Source organism: Aureobasidium pullulans, assembly GCF_000721785.1.
Source record: "Aureobasidium pullulans EXF-150 unplaced genomic scaffold scaffold_13, whole genome shotgun sequence".
Taxonomy (NCBI): Eukaryota; Fungi; Ascomycota; class Dothideomycetes; order Dothideales; family Saccotheciaceae; genus Aureobasidium; species Aureobasidium pullulans.
In genome coordinates this window covers 209,998-225,432 of record NW_021941033.1, presented here as the reverse complement: position 1 = coordinate 225,432, position 15,435 = coordinate 209,998, and the positions used below count along the sequence as shown (strand labels likewise).

The 15,435-nt window shown below is 50.7% G+C and overlaps 8 protein-coding genes across 8 annotated transcripts; 4 read left to right on the top strand and 4 right to left on the bottom strand.

Annotated features, from left to right (window-relative positions):
* Positions 1-3: 3 nt before the first annotated feature.
* On the top strand, positions 4-1,941 carry M438DRAFT_346966 (pyruvate decarboxylase). Its single transcript, XM_029905798.1, has one exon. The coding sequence runs from the start codon at positions 129-131 to the stop codon at positions 1,872-1,874; it is 1,746 nt and encodes a 581-aa protein (XP_029758906.1). The 5' UTR covers positions 4-128; the 3' UTR covers positions 1,875-1,941.
* Positions 1,942-2,553: 612 nt separating this feature from the next.
* Positions 2,554-4,113, top strand: M438DRAFT_375775 (PLP-dependent transferase; the record flags this gene model as incomplete). The annotated part of the gene is made up of 1 exon (XM_029908609.1): positions 2,554-4,113. One exon carries the CDS (start codon positions 2,554-2,556, stop codon positions 4,111-4,113), a length of 1,560 nt encoding a protein of 519 aa, XP_029758905.1.
* A 66-nt stretch (positions 4,114-4,179) lies between these two features.
* Positions 4,180-4,753, bottom strand: M438DRAFT_46424 (uncharacterized protein). The gene has a single exon (XM_029910123.1). The coding sequence runs from the start codon at positions 4,648-4,650 to the stop codon at positions 4,246-4,248; it is 405 nt and encodes a 134-aa protein (XP_029758904.1). The 5' UTR covers positions 4,651-4,753; the 3' UTR covers positions 4,180-4,245.
* A 103-nt stretch (positions 4,754-4,856) lies between these two features.
* M438DRAFT_356734 (DUF676-domain-containing protein) lies at positions 4,857-8,449 on the bottom strand (the record flags this gene model as incomplete). Its single annotated transcript, XM_029907123.1, has 2 exons — positions 4,857-8,346; positions 8,400-8,449. The coding sequence occupies 2 exons, from the start codon at positions 8,447-8,449 to the stop codon at positions 4,857-4,859; spliced, it is 3,540 nt and encodes a 1,179-aa protein (XP_029758903.1).
* A 662-nt stretch (positions 8,450-9,111) lies between these two features.
* Positions 9,112-10,493, top strand: M438DRAFT_406913 (uncharacterized protein; the record flags this gene model as incomplete). Its single annotated transcript, XM_029909873.1, has 2 exons — positions 9,112-9,528; positions 9,649-10,493. The coding sequence occupies 2 exons, from the start codon at positions 9,112-9,114 to the stop codon at positions 10,336-10,338; spliced, it is 1,107 nt and encodes a 368-aa protein (XP_029758902.1). The 3' UTR covers positions 10,339-10,493.
* A 501-nt stretch (positions 10,494-10,994) lies between these two features.
* On the top strand, positions 10,995-12,071 carry M438DRAFT_277160 (uncharacterized protein; the record flags this gene model as incomplete). The annotated part of the gene is made up of 2 exons (XM_029900907.1): positions 10,995-11,023; positions 11,078-12,071. The coding sequence occupies 2 exons, from the start codon at positions 10,995-10,997 to the stop codon at positions 12,069-12,071; spliced, it is 1,023 nt and encodes a 340-aa protein (XP_029758901.1).
* A 229-nt stretch (positions 12,072-12,300) lies between these two features.
* M438DRAFT_299915 (uncharacterized protein) lies at positions 12,301-13,336 on the bottom strand. The gene is made up of 4 exons (XM_029902053.1): positions 13,145-13,336; positions 12,998-13,035; positions 12,670-12,740; positions 12,301-12,539 (listed from the first exon to the last, which is right to left on the bottom strand). Exons 1-4 carry the CDS (start codon positions 13,183-13,185, stop codon positions 12,447-12,449), a joined length of 243 nt encoding a protein of 80 aa, XP_029758900.1. The 5' UTR covers positions 13,186-13,336; the 3' UTR covers positions 12,301-12,446.
* A 562-nt stretch (positions 13,337-13,898) lies between these two features.
* On the bottom strand, positions 13,899-15,433 carry M438DRAFT_299912 (eukaryotic translation initiation factor 3, subunit 6). Its single transcript, XM_029902052.1, has 3 exons — positions 14,875-15,433; positions 14,213-14,817; positions 13,899-14,156 (listed from the first exon to the last, which is right to left on the bottom strand). Exons 1-3 carry the CDS (start codon positions 15,367-15,369, stop codon positions 13,943-13,945), a joined length of 1,314 nt encoding a protein of 437 aa, XP_029758899.1. The 5' UTR covers positions 15,370-15,433; the 3' UTR covers positions 13,899-13,942.
* Between the last annotated feature and the right edge of the window lie 2 nt (positions 15,434-15,435).

The following is a 15,435-nucleotide window of genomic DNA, read 5'->3' as shown; positions in this document are numbered from 1 at the left end:
CCGAGCATACGTCGCAGCTGGTTCTGTTGACAAGCATCTTTATCGGACTTCGATTTCTATTACTATCACGTATAGTCACTTGACGTGAACCCCGTTCTCACATCATTGGACTTGAAACCAACTCAACCATGTCCCAAACATCACAGGACACCGTCACACTCGCCGATTACGTCTTCGCAAGGCTTCATCAACTTGGCATTCGATCCGTATTTGGTGTTCCTGGCGACTATAACCTTCGACTTCTGGACTTTGTCGAACCTGCTGGCTTGCACTGGGTTGGCAATTGTAATGAACTGAACTCCGCATACGCCGCTGATGCTTACGCTCGTATTCATGGCGTAAGTGCTCTTGTCACCACGTTTGGTGTGGGAGAGCTCTCCGCTGTCAACGGTATTGCGGGGGCCTATGCGGAGAAGGCACCCATCATATCCATCGTTGGTACTCCAGCTCGAGCAACTCAGGAAGCTCGTACCAATGTACACCATACGTTCGCCGACGGCGATTTTGATCGCTTTGCAGCCATGCACACTCATGTGACCATCGCTCAGACGAACCTCTTGGATCCTCGTACCGCTCCCGAGCAATTCGACGTGACTGTGCAGCAGGCCCTGATTCACAGTCGACCGGTGTATGTTCAGATTCCAGCTGACATGGTGGATGTGAAGGTGTCCGCGGCTGGCCTCAAGTCTGAGATCTCACTACCGGCAATCGCAACTGGAGACAACGAGTCGAAGGTTACTGGTCGTGTGCTTGAACTGATGCACTCTGCCAAGAAACCACTAGTCTTTGTAGATGGTGAGAGTAGATGTCTGGATATCGTGGACGAGATCAACGAGCTTGTCAAAGTCACGGGGTGGCCTGTTTGGACCTCGCCATTTGGTAAGGGCTTGGTTAACGAACACTTGGAGAGCTTCCAGGGTATTTATAACGCCGACCTGGGTAGCAAAGGCGCGAAGGACTATTTTGAGTCAGCAGATCTCGCTTTGGTGTTCGGACCTCATTTCAGCAGCACCAACACAGCATTGTTCTCGACCATACCGAAACAGGCAAATTCTGTTTCCTTCTCCGAACGTCATGTCAAGATCGGGACCGAGCTCACTCGCGATGTTTCGAACAAGAAACTAGTAGCAGAATTACTGAAACAGCTGGACCGCAGCAAACTCTCGAGACCTGAGACTCCCTCAAATTCTGGTCCGGCACAACCTTCCACCGAGCCATCTGGCCTACTTACTCAAAAAGATTTCTATAGATTTATCAACCCCTTGCTGAAGCCTGGTGACATCGTCATGGGCGAGACTGGTACCGCTTCTCATGGTACTCGTGATCTCATATTGCCTACTGGAAGCGTCTACTTCACCGCAGTCACTTGGCTTAGCATTGGGTACATGCTTCCAGCCGCACTTGGAGCCGCAATGGCACAACGCGATTCGGAGAAATGGAAGAACAGGTCCGGCAGCAACAAGGGTGGCGAAGATCGCGTAGTCCTCTTCATCGGCGATGGAAGTTTACAGATGACTGTGCAAGAGATCAGCACCATGATTAGAGAAAAGCTGAACATAGTCATCGTCGTCATCAACAACGACGGCTACACAATCGAGCGCGTGATTCATGGACGCAAGCAGACCTATAACGACATTGCGTCTTGGAGATATCTGCAAGCACTCAACATGTTTGGCGCCACCGAAGAAGAAGTTGCCAACAACACGTTCTCTGCACAGACCTGGGGTGGGCTGAAAGAAGCGATGGATTCAGAGACACTCAAGAACGGTAAAGGAGTCAGAATGCTTGAAGTGTTTATGGAGCGTGAAGATGCTCAGGGTTTCTTGTTGAAACTTTTGAACAACCAGAAAGCTCGCGAGTCATCAAAGATGTAAATATCGTGCAACTTATATACGTATATACGAGATCATGCAAGAAGTGAATCATCCTGAGGCAGGAGCCAACAAATGGAAAACACATTGCCATAATGGTCGGAAGACACTGTTACGCGGCAATGTCGTTGCAAAATCTTGCACCACTCTCGGAGACTTGATGCTGTACCACCATTTCCCTGAAGACGATGATGTCTTTGTGATCACAACGGTCTACAAATTCGAGATGAACGAAGATGGTGCACACATTAATTCTTTGTCTTCACAATGCCAAATCTTGATATTATCCTGAATTCTTAAGGCCGTACAAGAACGGAAAGCACTAACCGACGTGTCCGCGTCTCATCGGCTGCCAACTTCCCTATCGGATATCATCCTTTCCGAGGGTCATTCCACCGGTACGGCTTTCAATTGCTTATCTGCCACATCGACGCAAGGGGGTTAAGGAAACGTTATACTGAAAGTTTACTCCGAAGGAAGCACAAAGGTCAATACTCCGAATTGTCCGAATATCTGGTTGACCATTCATATATCTATACTTGATTTCTCCGCTTCGACCATACGTACCTAGAGTATTTCCAATTCAATTGTATCCAAACTGGCAAGAAAGACTTGATCAATTACTATACCTCAATTTCGCTTTCGGATAGTTTTTCATCAATTCAACTCGTTACACAAAATCATGTTGTCGCAAGCAATCGCTCAATACACTGAGCACAGAACCATTTCTTCTCCATTGCCTTCTGGTCCCGCTCCCTTCACCTCTTCCGAAGACTTCAAACTCTGCCGACCAAACTCCAAGCCCAAGTCTAAAAACTGGGATCATCATCTCAGCACAGAATGCCGTAACCGACTACCTTCAAACCTCAAAGCGTCAGCCAGCAGTGTAAAGCCTGGATCAGACGGTGCACCGATAATCCCACAGCGACAGATCAGTCTGGGAGCCGGCCGACCAATTCCAGAGTACTTTCCTTGGGATGGCTTGCAGCTTTCTGGCAAGACGTCGAGGGCGTCTGGGGTAGAGGATGAAGCTGTTGTGATGCCTTGTATGCGCGGCGAGCAAGATTTCGATTTTGCTGTTGCTTTGAACTATGGCTATGCTGCTGGATCACCACAGCTGTTGAGGTTCATCACAGAGCATATCGAGATGATCCATGACCCGCCGTACGATGATTGGGAAACTTGTTTGACAAGTGGTACTACATCAGCTATGGACACGGTGTTCCGCATGTTCTGCAACAGAGGAGACTGGATCGTTACAGAAGAGTACTCATATCCCGGAGCCATCGAAGCTGTCACGCCGCTTGGGATCAACATCCTCGGTATTAAAATGGATGGCGAAGGTCTTATCCCGGAAGATCTAGAGGCGAAATTGAGGAACTGGGATCCGACTAGAGGAAAGAAGCCGTCGCTGATGTATATTGTGCCTTGCGGACAGAACCCCACAGGCGCCACCCAATCGACAGAGAGAAGGAGGAAGATCTATCAGATTGCTGAGGAACACGATTTGTACATCATCGAGGATGACCCGTACTACTTCCTCAAGCTACACTCAAGATCGGAGTTCGGAGAAGACGCACCAATGCCCGTTGACGAGTACCTTCGCCAACTGCCTCCTTCCTATCTCTCCATGGATGTTTCCGGCCGTGTCGTACGCCTGGACGCTACATCCAAAATCCTCGCACCCGGACTCCGATGCGCATGGATGACATGTTGCTCCCAAATCGCCGAAAAGTACATGAACTACACAGAAGTAGGCAGTGTTGCACCCTCCGGCTTCTCGCAGGTAGCCATGTACAAGTTGCTCGATGTGACTTGGGGTCATGATGGGTTCATCCGTTGGTTGTCATTCCTATCTCACCAATACCGTCAACGAAGAGATGCTTTGGTAGCAGCGTGTGAGAAGTATCTGCCTCCAGATCTGTTCACATGGGTTGTCCCTGAAGCTGGCATGTTCCTGTGGTTGCATCTGCAATCACCTACGCCACGCATTCCGTGCGTATCTTGCTCGGACTGCTCGATTGAGAAGGAGAAGACTGCATTGTTGGACCTCGAGGAGAGAATCTACAATCGTTCAATGGAGAAGGGAGTCGTGATTAGCAAAGGCAGTTGGTTCGCGGCCGAGCCCGATCAACTCAAGGGAGTCAAGCTGCGTCTGACTTTCGCTACTGCGCCTTTGGACAGCTTTGACTGGGCAGTCAAGCAATTCGCAGATGCCGTGAGAGGAGAGTTGTCAAAGTAGTAGATATTCGTTCTGTATGAGATATGACACATTATGCTTCTACCATTCACTCGCGCGTCCTGGAGCTGTCGTGGCAGCGACGAGGAAGAATGCGGTAGAAAGTATTTCTGCCAGACAAGAATTTGTCCGCGCTCAACCAGTCTTCAACAGCACATAATGCAGGTTTCTCCGATTCGCTTCCTGTCTCATGCCCTTTGGCTTAGGAACACTGATTTGCGGCAAGAACAGTGGATGATGTGTAGACACGCCCATCTTGATCCCTGCAGCTGTCCCTCCTGTCATCAAATATCCTATTCCTCCTTTTACTGAACGTGTAGCTGTACCGTCAGATCCGATTGTCGCGATGGTGGCTCGCTTTTTTGTTGATGGGTCTTTGCGTAGATCTTGCCATGTGTAGGAGCTTGCCGATGGTGCGGCTGTGGCGCGTTGGGAGCGATGATGTGGTGGTGTCGTGGCGGAGACTTGAGGATGATGGTCTGGAGACATGGTGTGTTTGTGTCGACGACGTGGTATCCGGTTACCACTGCTGGCTGGCATGTTGATCTTCGGAAGAACAATATCAGGTTCGGCTATGTAGGATGACGATATAGTGAAGTTTGACGGAATGATCGAGGAGAAGACAGAATAATAATGTATCAAGGCGGAAGCGTTGGGTGCGTGAGAATACTTTCAATGATATAGATTGAAGGTAGGAACGACTTGGGCATCGGTTGTCTCAACAGGGAAAGATCTACCTACACTTTCTACTTTGCAGACTTTCTAGCAACTTGCTCACTGACACCTGCTTCATTACCGGCGCCCGGCATGGGCTGTGATATAGCCTCTTCGACGTTCTTCTGCAGACCCACGCCAGCGACATTGCTCTGCTTGGTCTTGTTTAACATGCTCTCACCAGCATCCATACTAGGTGGCTCTTCTGTCAAGACTTTGCCTGTAAACTCTCCATTGGCCGAATTGGGCGACAACACAGGACCGGTACTCGAGGATGTCGACAGACGAGGAGAATACGGCTCATGGCTTCTAGTAGGCCCAAGGCCGCGATGGACTTCGGCGGACTGACGCTGTTTGGCAGGGCGTATAGTGCTGTCGGTGCTCTGTTTCTTCGGAGCACCGCCGCCACCTACCCATGTCGCACCATCGCTTTCACCTTGGTTGAGATGGAGGAATCTTTGAACTTTGGCTGCATAGCCCTCCTCTTCATCATCATCGTCGTCGCTGCCCTCGAAATAGATGTCGTCCCATACAGCAGAGCCTTGCGGGTTGAGCTTATGCTTAATAGCACCACTGGCGCTGGCTTGAAGTGGTTTGAGTTCATCCCGGTCCTCGCGCATGTCCGACGCACGTCTTTGGAGAGGGTTCAGCTCGTTCTGTCCTTTGACTTCCTCTCCAGCATCGTGATCGGCTTGCGAGTAGTCTTTGGCCCGATCGATTGCGGGCTCGTCTTCGTCCCTGGTGGTCGCAGTGAACGTATCTCCGAAATGCGTGTCGCAAAGATGCTTGACTACAGGCCAGCCATAGGCATTCGCAAACATTCTTCGTACGATCATGTTGTTGTGCGCATCGGGCTCGAGACGCACCAGTACTTTTCGCCATGACAGGTCTTTGTGGTATGCTCGCGCGATCTTCTCTTCGACCTTCATGTTTCCTGTATCGATAGAAGCCGCGTCATCGCGTGACTGGGATTTACCAAACGATGTAGAGTCCGATGAAAAAGAGCGTCCAAGTCTATTGGGACGCTTCATCGGAGGCGGCGGGATGTCTTCGGGGTGGTAGATTCTGTCATGGAAGATGGTGCGATCGCGAGAAGCTGGATCAATAAGCCAAGTGGTCGATGGAATGGGTGGGTGCAGGATATCGCTGGCTGCCTCAAAGATGGAAGTACTTGGCGGCGCTTGAGCGTCGGGGTTAGAGGTCATGGAACCTCCTCGAGTAGCACCGGGACGCTTGCTTGGCCTCATCGTTGGGTTATCTGTCGTGCCTCTACTGTTTCGGCGAACCTTTTGATGGACTTCGTGGTCAGAAATGTCATCGGGGCCCTCGCCATCGCCCTTGACATCGACCGTTTGACCACGACGCACGGCCTTCGTTGTCCTTGAGGACTGACGTTCAGGAGTAGGTCCAGGCCGGAAGAAGCTGAACAACCCATTGAGGATTCCACCGCTCTGATTTTCAGAACTGGTCGAGGAGCTGCCACCACTTCCGTGATCCTGTGTACTCAAGAATTGGCTCTTCGAAGGCTCAGTGGCAGAAGTTGTAGAATCTCTGTTATCGTTTGTGGTCGCTTCCGAGGGAGGTTGAGGGACATCATTGCCCTGCTTTCCCTGGGGAGTAGGAGTGTCAGCTCCAGATCCTTCGTCGTCGTTGCCAGTGGCACTTCCGACACCCGAGCTTTTGAGTGCCTTCGGCAATGCGTTGGCACCTGTCAGCTCTGCCCATCCGAACTCGGCCAATGTACCTATCAGGCCGTTCTCGCGGCGTGCCTTGTCTACCTTACCAAGACCGCCCCAATCGAGGAACAGCAGACAACTAGTCCGCAGTGGTACGATACCATCGTTGACGACGTTTGAGTACACAGTCCTGTTGCGGAACATGCGCAAAACAGTATGAGCAGGACCAGTAGGAAGGATACGCAAAAGAGGCTTTGCTCCTGGGTCTTCTTGGTGCTCCTCTTTGGATCCAGCTCCAAACCCTCCCATCATAGCGTTCCAACCGCTCTTGGCAATGTTGGGAGCGCGCCATGTCAATCCAAGATCTTGTCCCGTACGCCCTACCAGACCGAAATCTAGAGCAAACTTTACATACATGGGATTCTCGTTACTCAAGCCAAGCATGGGAGAGGCCATACAGATGAAATTGGTAGGCTGAATCTGTTCAAAGAAATGCGGTGCATGCTTTTGGATGTAGGCAACAGCATATGTCTGAATCAGACCACCAAGACTGTGCCCGATAAAACTGATGCTGGTAAAGGTATACGGCAACTCATCGGCCTTGCTGTCATCGTGGTGGATGCTACTTCCTTGGTGTGCTGGTTCGCCGTCTCTGGCAATTTTAGTTGCCTGAGATTTGAACTGGTCGGTGAAGGATCTGGTCATGGACTTTTTGACGGGTTGGAATGGTTGGTCGGGGTAGGTGAAGTTCAGCACAAACTTTGCAAGACGCTTCCCGAGGTACTGAATACCTTTCTCGGTCTTGACAGCATTGCCGCTGAAACCACGCACAATGACTTGCTCTTCGTCCTCGTCGCCATCATCATCGAGATCCTCTTGGCCTCCGGAAAGCGGGGCAGTTGTAGCTTCTTCGTTTGGGTTGTCGTCTGACGACGGATCTGGCTGATCCGAAGAAGCAGAGGCTTGTTGAGACTTCTTGTAGGCGGCTTTTCTCTTTCTCGCGTCGATTCTCGCTTGCCTGACAGTGGCGTCTATGCTTTCTTTCATGTACAACATGTCGGCTCCGATGTTGCTATGCAGACCATGAGTGAGAACTACAAGGTGGATTTTCTTCTTCTTCTTGGGAGGCTCATCTCGAGCCTCTTCGATGCTAGCCTTTGTTTCCTTGGACTTGCGGACCGACTCTTTCGAGGATCGGACATGTTTCGGAAGGTCGTTGGTAGGGAGGGCGGGCTTGTCCCAGAGTGCCTGAGTGTCCTCGACGACAAGCTTGACAGCGCGTGAGTACAGGCCTTTTTGTTGACCTGCATGGTCTCTGCGCCTGTCCTTCTGGTGATCTTGTATCTGGCCAGGAGTGCCATGGCCGTGGCCGGCAACAGCGGCAAATCCAAGGTCTAAGCTCCTTTCATCCCGACCGACCAGGAGCTCGAAATGAACAGCGGCAGTGTTGGAGAACAGGATCTGTGAAGCGACCTCTATTATCCATGTGGCGCTCGGCGGCTCTTTCTTGCTGTCGTCTCGGTCGGTATGTTGCGACAGGCGGTTCTGACGGCCGGATGCAAACGTGTTGCCAGTCTCTCGGATCTTCTCGGGGACAGTCAACTTGGTGGACCAGCTCGAGCCTGCTTTGAGTAGCGGTTCAAAATCCGGCACACCCTCGGTCTGCGGATCCTCGACTTTGTGGTTGGGGTTGAACGAAGCGGGATACGACGCGACGTGCAAGTTGTACGGACCGTGGAGGTAAGCAGCGCGCAAAGGTATGGCCGAAGTGTTTTTGATCTTTAGATGTAAGTGCGAGGGACTGGGCAGAATGCGATCGTTGCTGGGCGTGTAGGTCAAGGTAAATCTACAGCCTCGTTAGCATGCCGCACTCGACGCGCATCAAGACGGCAGACATACCGCACCACTTCTCCCACCTTCACACTGCCGGCTTGGTGTATGAGCAACATGCTTGTCGCGTCAGCAGCAACAGAGTGCCTCTGCAATCGATGCCTTTTGGCCCTCCTGTAGAATGATCAAATATGTCCACCTGACCATCGACTTATGATGCAATCGTCAAGCTCATCGTCTTGTTCGTGTATAGGATGCTAGCAGTTGTCGACGAGACACAGAAGCTGCATCCTCACAGGCGTAAACAGAGAACAGAAGGGATGTCCTTTGCATCTTCATTCGTCATACACGAAACCGTCAACATCCGTCAAATGTTTTGATCCGAAAGGCCGGTGACGCTTTGGCTGCTCAGCCACAATCGCCAAACTTCCGCCATCCGTCCTTGACCATCTTCAATCATCTTGTCTAGACTCTGCCCTTTCGCAAGCTGTAAAGTCGCTGTCAAAAGGTACAATGTTTTTCGTGACGGATGCTTGTCCAGAGGAAACAGCTGCTCTCAGTGGATTTAGTCTGTATCTGCAGTGCATCTTGCCTTTCGATGGCTAATTTGAAGGTATCGGAGAAGGCTGAGAGGCAGATTGGTCGCTCCTTCTTACCTGGTATTTGCCATTGAGGACGAGATAACTTTGGCTTCGCCACTTTGTTACACAACACCGCCCATCAAAACCACCCATCAAAACCATCCATCAAAACCATCACATCAAGCATCGATTCTATTACTATGTCTGAAGGAATGGATCCGTCAGCAGCCGCTCCGATGAATCTCGAGGACCGACAAGCAAATGCCATCGAATCTTTTCGTGCTCGATGCATAGCGACCGGATCTGCGTCAGACGAGAGCTCCCTCGGCACCCTCGACACAATCTTCTTATTTCACAAGCGCGAAAGCCTTTTAATGTTCAAGGACATGGTTCGGAATTTCAAGTTTAGCCAAGCCGTCGAGACTATCGTCTACTGTCCTTTACGCTTCGTCAACCGGCCAGAACATCGAAGTCGGCTGTCGCGTCAATGTGAACTTGCAGGCAACTACAATGCACGACCATACCAGACCTTGCTGGATTACGACGGTGTTGTGGGATTGCAGCAAACCGATGCATTCAGACAATTCGCGAACATGTCTCTGACTCAGGCTCGATCCGTCTGTCAAAAGCTCAACCACGTTGTGCTGGATTGTCTTGTGTACACGAAAAATGGCATACACAACCGATATACCGCATTCGAGAACGTTCTGTTGATGAGCAAATCATTAGAGCATTAGGAGCCTCTCACCTACCAAGACGATACACTGAACGCCGTTATCGCAGGTTTGGGCGAGGGCCCGCGTCGTTTGGCCTCCCTGACCATGGTCAACGTCTCGGTCCCTACAAACCTCAGCCGAGCGGTTTTTGAGCAACTGAAGCACGTCCGCGTTATCGAATCGACATACAATCGCTTTACCGACAGGGACATTGCGGGCCCCAGAGTATATGGCTTAGCTTTGGTCTGTCATGCCAAGATGCTCGAATCCCTTCAACTTCGAAGCAACTCGTTGTTGATGGGTGACGCAGACATTCTGCTCGCTCAGCGATTTGTCAATTTAAGGTACTGCAGAATCAGCGGTCTCAAAGTGTCCAGTGCTGCTGCTTTCGCAGTGTTCTTCTTGGCTCATGCGGAAACACTTGAATACTTGGTCCTCGGCAACATCTACCTCGCATCCGGCACATGGCAGACATTCCCCACGGTCCTCAAAGGTCAGATGAAGAGATTGAAACAAATGAAGCTCAACGCACTCTATCAGCCCGGTCACGACTTGCCCCTCGAAGACTGGCAGACGGACGAGATCATAAAGGACATTGTGTTATCTGACGGCGAGGAGCATGGTTCACTATTCATGCATTGCTATCCTAATATTGGGCCGCAGGATGATTACAACGATGATTACAATGATCATGGGAAGGTCGTGTGGTAAAAGTGGTTGCTATGCGGGTACACTCTTTGACGGTATGGAGCTTTTTATTTGTCTCACCAAAACAGTCCTTACCGCGGTATTGAATTGAGGATGGGAGGATATCAAGTTATCACAGACAGACTTCGCACAAGCAAAACCCTCATTGTTTCCTATCCTTAAGTTGTGTTTCCATCGTGAGGACAGTGAATTGGTCGTGCTCTCAGTGGAAAGTCTCCAAGTTTTGAACGTCTGTGTGCATTTTGACAGCTAGTGAAATAGTGACGTTGGTAGGCAGAGAGGTGGAGCGTACCTAGTTGCTCGGACGGAAGCGGAAAGGGACGGGTGCTGAGTAAGGCGATAAGAGATAACGAAGTGGATTACCCCGCCGCATGGGTAGACCGTAGGCAAGCAAGGCAAGGTAGGGTTTCTGGAAGGCATCATCATACTCATCATAGGTCGCATACGGCCTCACCTCGCAAAACGAAGCCAAGCTCGGTGCCTGACAAGAGTCGTCGTGGCAGCGAAAAGCAAAAGACGACAGGTACTTTCACCTCAGCTGGGCTGAGCTACCTATTCCATCATCGCGTCCATCGTGCACCCCGCCTGACCTTCCCTTCTTCTTTCTACAAGACCCAAAGCTTCACGGCAAGAACACAACCAAAGGCCTATCCATCATCATGTTTGGCTTCATAGCTGACATCCTCACGTACGAGAGAGAGCTTCTGATATGGAGAAAGCACAACTGATACGCCCATCACAGCTCGGTGACATCGATCCTCTTCCCCATCTTCGCATCGTACAAGGCGCTGCGCAGCTCGGACCCAGCACAGCTAGCACCATGGCTGATGTACTGGACCACCCTCTCACTCGCTCTCGCCGCTGAATCTTTCCTCTACCCCATCCTCAGCTGGGTACCTTTCTACTCCTGGATCCGCCTCGGCGCTCACCTCTATCTCGTTCTCCCTGGCCAACAAGGCAGCGTCTTCGTCTACCAAAACTACATCCATCCCTTCCTTTACGAGCACGAGCGCGAAATCGACCGCTTCATCTCAAACAGCCATGAAAAAGCAAAGCAAGCTGGCCTGCAATACCTCAAGCAAGGTATCGAATGGGTCAAGGTTAATCTCATGGGCATGCAACCTCGTCGTCCCACTCCGCCCGCCAGCAGACAAGTGAGCTACAGTCAAGCCCTGTACAACCGCTTTGTCATGCCCTCAGCCCGTCCTGAAGGCTACACCGGTCCCGGATCCGCACAATCTGCTCCCGGCGCCAACGATCTCATCTCCATGCTCGGCAACGTGATGGCTCAAGCCTCCGGCCCAGCAGGATCCTCTCGCTCCCGCGACGCACAAGCAGAAGACCTCAGCGCCAGTGGCAACCTCGTTCCTCCACACATGTCCGGCGACGAACGCACTGCCTTCATCTCCACTCAGAAAGACCGCTTGCGTACACTTCTCCAGGCCTTCGACAACGAAGCTTCTCGCGAACACACTGCTCCCTCTTCACCACCTTACCCCACCAACGATGGCCCGGGCCCCAACTATCAAGACTACTTGAAGCCTGTTGCTGAGGGTTTGTTGAACAGAAGTAGAAGTGAGCAGGAATTTGAGGATCTGGGCTATGAGCACGTTCCCAAGGCTGGAAGTAACAAGCCCAGTCCTAGATTGGGAGACAGAAGTGCCAGTTGGAGTAAGTGGGTTTGGGGTAATTATGGAGAGAAGGATTCGGCTGCTGGACAGAAGAAGAATGATTGATCGGCTTGCTATTGAGTAGCATGACTGGGTAGGTAGATAGGGTTTTATCGGACAAGGACTGGTGTTGGGTGGTTTGGTATGGCTGGCTCGGATCGGATTGTTGGCGTTTTTATCGGATGTTCTCTACGTCTTTTCTTCCACTTCTTTACTCCATTTCGCTCCACGTGACCTAGTTTATCATTACAATCAAGGGACCATGTGTCCTAAACCTCGCATCGGAAACAAAAAACGTGTACCAAAGAGTGAAGTTTATTCAATACGCATATGTGTATGCGGCTAATTGGGCAGAGAAGGGAAAAAGGAAACCCGTAGACGTAAAAGTACAGTATATGCAAGAGATGCAAGAGATGGGGGAGGTTCATGCATCGTGTTCCCTCAATTAGGTTTCATATTCTCGAGATCGTTTTCGCGATTATCCGCTCTTGCTTCATCTAGCATTTTGTCGATACCTCGTTCTTTGAGTGCGCGCTGTGAGTTCCCATGTCAGTTTTTCACTTTACGAAAAGGTATTGAGAAATGAGAGGAAGAAAAGGGGAGAAGACAGAGTTGGATAGAATGGAGGGGAAAGATTGGTAGGGAGAGAAGGTGAGGGGCTTACGCTTAAGCATTGCTTGTATCTTGCGAATAGAGGTTCGCATTCATCTGACGTTGCTGTGCCGCGGAGGTATTCTATGAGTGGTGTAGTCAGTATAAGATTACTTAGAAAGTCGAGTTCTTGTGTTGCTTCTCTGTCTTTGTCTTTGATTGGTGATGAACAGCAACAAGACAAATTCTTGATATCCCTTGAGCTCATCATGTGAGAAATTCCACAGAACGAAATCTTCCAAAGAGTGAGAGACAGAAGAGAAAGAGAAAATTGACGACAGGAGAGGAAAAGACAAATACTGATATCCAAAAGGGAGAGGCAGAAAAGGGCGAGTACTCACTCTCGCTATACCATTTCAAAAAGCAACTGTCGTAGCGCCTAGAGACGAAAAGATTCATGTCAGCTAAACCCCTCTTTCAACTGATACAAGCAATTGCAGTCGAACATAACAAGTAAACCACGTCGTTCTCCTGAGTGAAAAACTTACTCCTTGACCTCATTACACTCCGGCGCCAATGATGCCGACATTTCTTCTCTGGTTGATGTCTGTTTCCTTTGTGTTGTGTGGATTTGTTATATCGTGGTGTCTTTCCAGATGCAGATGTCTCGACGATAGGATAGATGTTGAGTTGTTCGAGGAAAAGTGGATGTGTGAATTGCGGTATGTCGTATTTCGGTGACTAAGAAAGGCGATGTTGGTGGAATTTAGAGATGGAAGAGGTACGGTGGAGATATGTGTGGCGTTGCAAGTGGCGCAGCAGCCAACAACGCCACGAATTTGAAGAACCTCTAAATGTCGATATTCACCTTTGCTTAAACAACACAATAGCATATCCTTATAAAAGGATGGTCATGAGGAAAGTCCTGTTACTCGTGGGACTTGATCTATGTTTCACATTCCTCAACACTCTTTCGGTCTTTACACTCTGTGACTTGACAAGGATACTATGCAAAGGGGAAATGTAGATGGTCTATGTCCGTATATTCATCAAACTCTACACATCTTCGAGGGGTGAGCTCATTCTAAACTCGGAACTCTGCTCAACTCCCCATCCTCCTTTTGTGTGTTGATCGATAATCCCCCCAAAAACTGAAAATTGAAACGCCTAGCTTTGATCGTAACACAGGAAAGGTATGACCCCAGCCCCCAAAATATTCGTCCTTCCCTTTCATGCAATTGAGAAACAAAAGGATCTGAGGTATCGTGAAAGAGGAATTGAAAAACTTTTGCTGCTTTTTTTGCTTCATGCTGCTGCTGGTTTTACTTTTCGCTCACATCTCCAATCTACCTTGCAACAGCGGCACTGAGGACTTGAGTGCGGAAGAATCCACCCTTGGTTCTCTCAATGACCTGCTGGTACACTGACTGTGGCGGGTGGTTCATGACCACGGTGCCCTCCTTGTAGTCAATCTTTGCGTCGACGCGAGTGTCACGGATCAAGTTGACGATCCACTTCTCACCCTCGTCCTCGGACAGACCGAGACGCTTGGAGAGGTCCCTAAAGATTGGAGTCAGTAAGTTTGTCGTGGCAGATACTGTCAGGGAAGCACATACTTGATATCTATTCTCTGGTGGATCTTGCAGTATGATTCTGAGATAAGATGTCTGGCGGCATCCTTGAAAGCGTCACTGGTAGCGACAAGGAAGAAGTCGTTGCGCAGAATCTCGTCGGCCTCGCCGAGCTTCTTCTGGGCCTCCTCGAAGTCGAAGTCGACGTAGAGAGCCTTGACGAACTCGCAGACGGGGTCGCTGTACTCGTAGGTTTCTTGTCTGACGATGCGGATCAGGTCCTTGAGCTGCTTCTGGTACGAGTTCTGGCCGTTCTTGCCAGCAGGGCGGTTACGGTTGGTGATGACGGCAGCGGCGAGATAGCGCAAGATCCAGGGGCAAGCGGTCTGAATGGTGTTGATGTAGGTGGGGGAGAAGAAGAGGTCGGTGAGCTGATCGCGGGCGGGCTCGTGGTTGAAGAAGGGGAAGAGCGACCAGTGAATCAACCAGCTGCGGTGCTCGAGTTGGGCCAAGGGGTTGGCGAACAGGCGTGTGTCGATGTTCTCGCGGACCTTCTGTACCTCCTCCATAGCGGATTCCCAGTTGGTGGTGAGGATGTCCGAGGCGAGTTTACCCCATGTTGCTGCCGAGACCTTGTCGTTATCGGTGCTCTGCGAGATGTGTCAGTTTGTGGGTAGATTGAGACGTTTGCGAAAGTCTGAGCGTACAAGAATACGGAACTGGTAAAGCAGCTCAGAGGCGCTGTTGTAGTCGCCGCAGCTGTACTGGAACTGGCCAAACTCGTACAGAGCGTCAACCATTTCGATGGTCACGCCGTGGTTCTCCTTGAGGTAGTTCAAGTTCTGGACTTTGTCGGAGCGCAAGTTGTTGACGACCTCGGTATCGGCCAGCAGGTCCTGGATCTTGGAGCACTCGTCTTGGAGTTGCTCGCGCTTCTTGAGGACCTCATCGCGCTTTTGAACGTACTCCTCCGGGCGCTCGTCCAGGTTGTTGATCTTGGCGAACAGGTCACCGACGAAGTCGGTCATGTTGGTGTGCTTGAGCAGCTCGAACTTGAGCTTGTTGTGCTCGAGCGAGGGCTCGTCGACATCCTCCTGGTCCTCGAGGAATTGCAACAGAGGGAAGACGAGATGACGGTCGAGGTGGGGGATGAGAGTGGGCAGAATCGATTGCTGCTTAGCAGCGTCGGCGGTAGCGGCCATGATTGAATGCGCTGGGCGAGAAAGATGGTCGACGGAGTGGTGAGTTACGGCGGCGCTGTCTGGGTC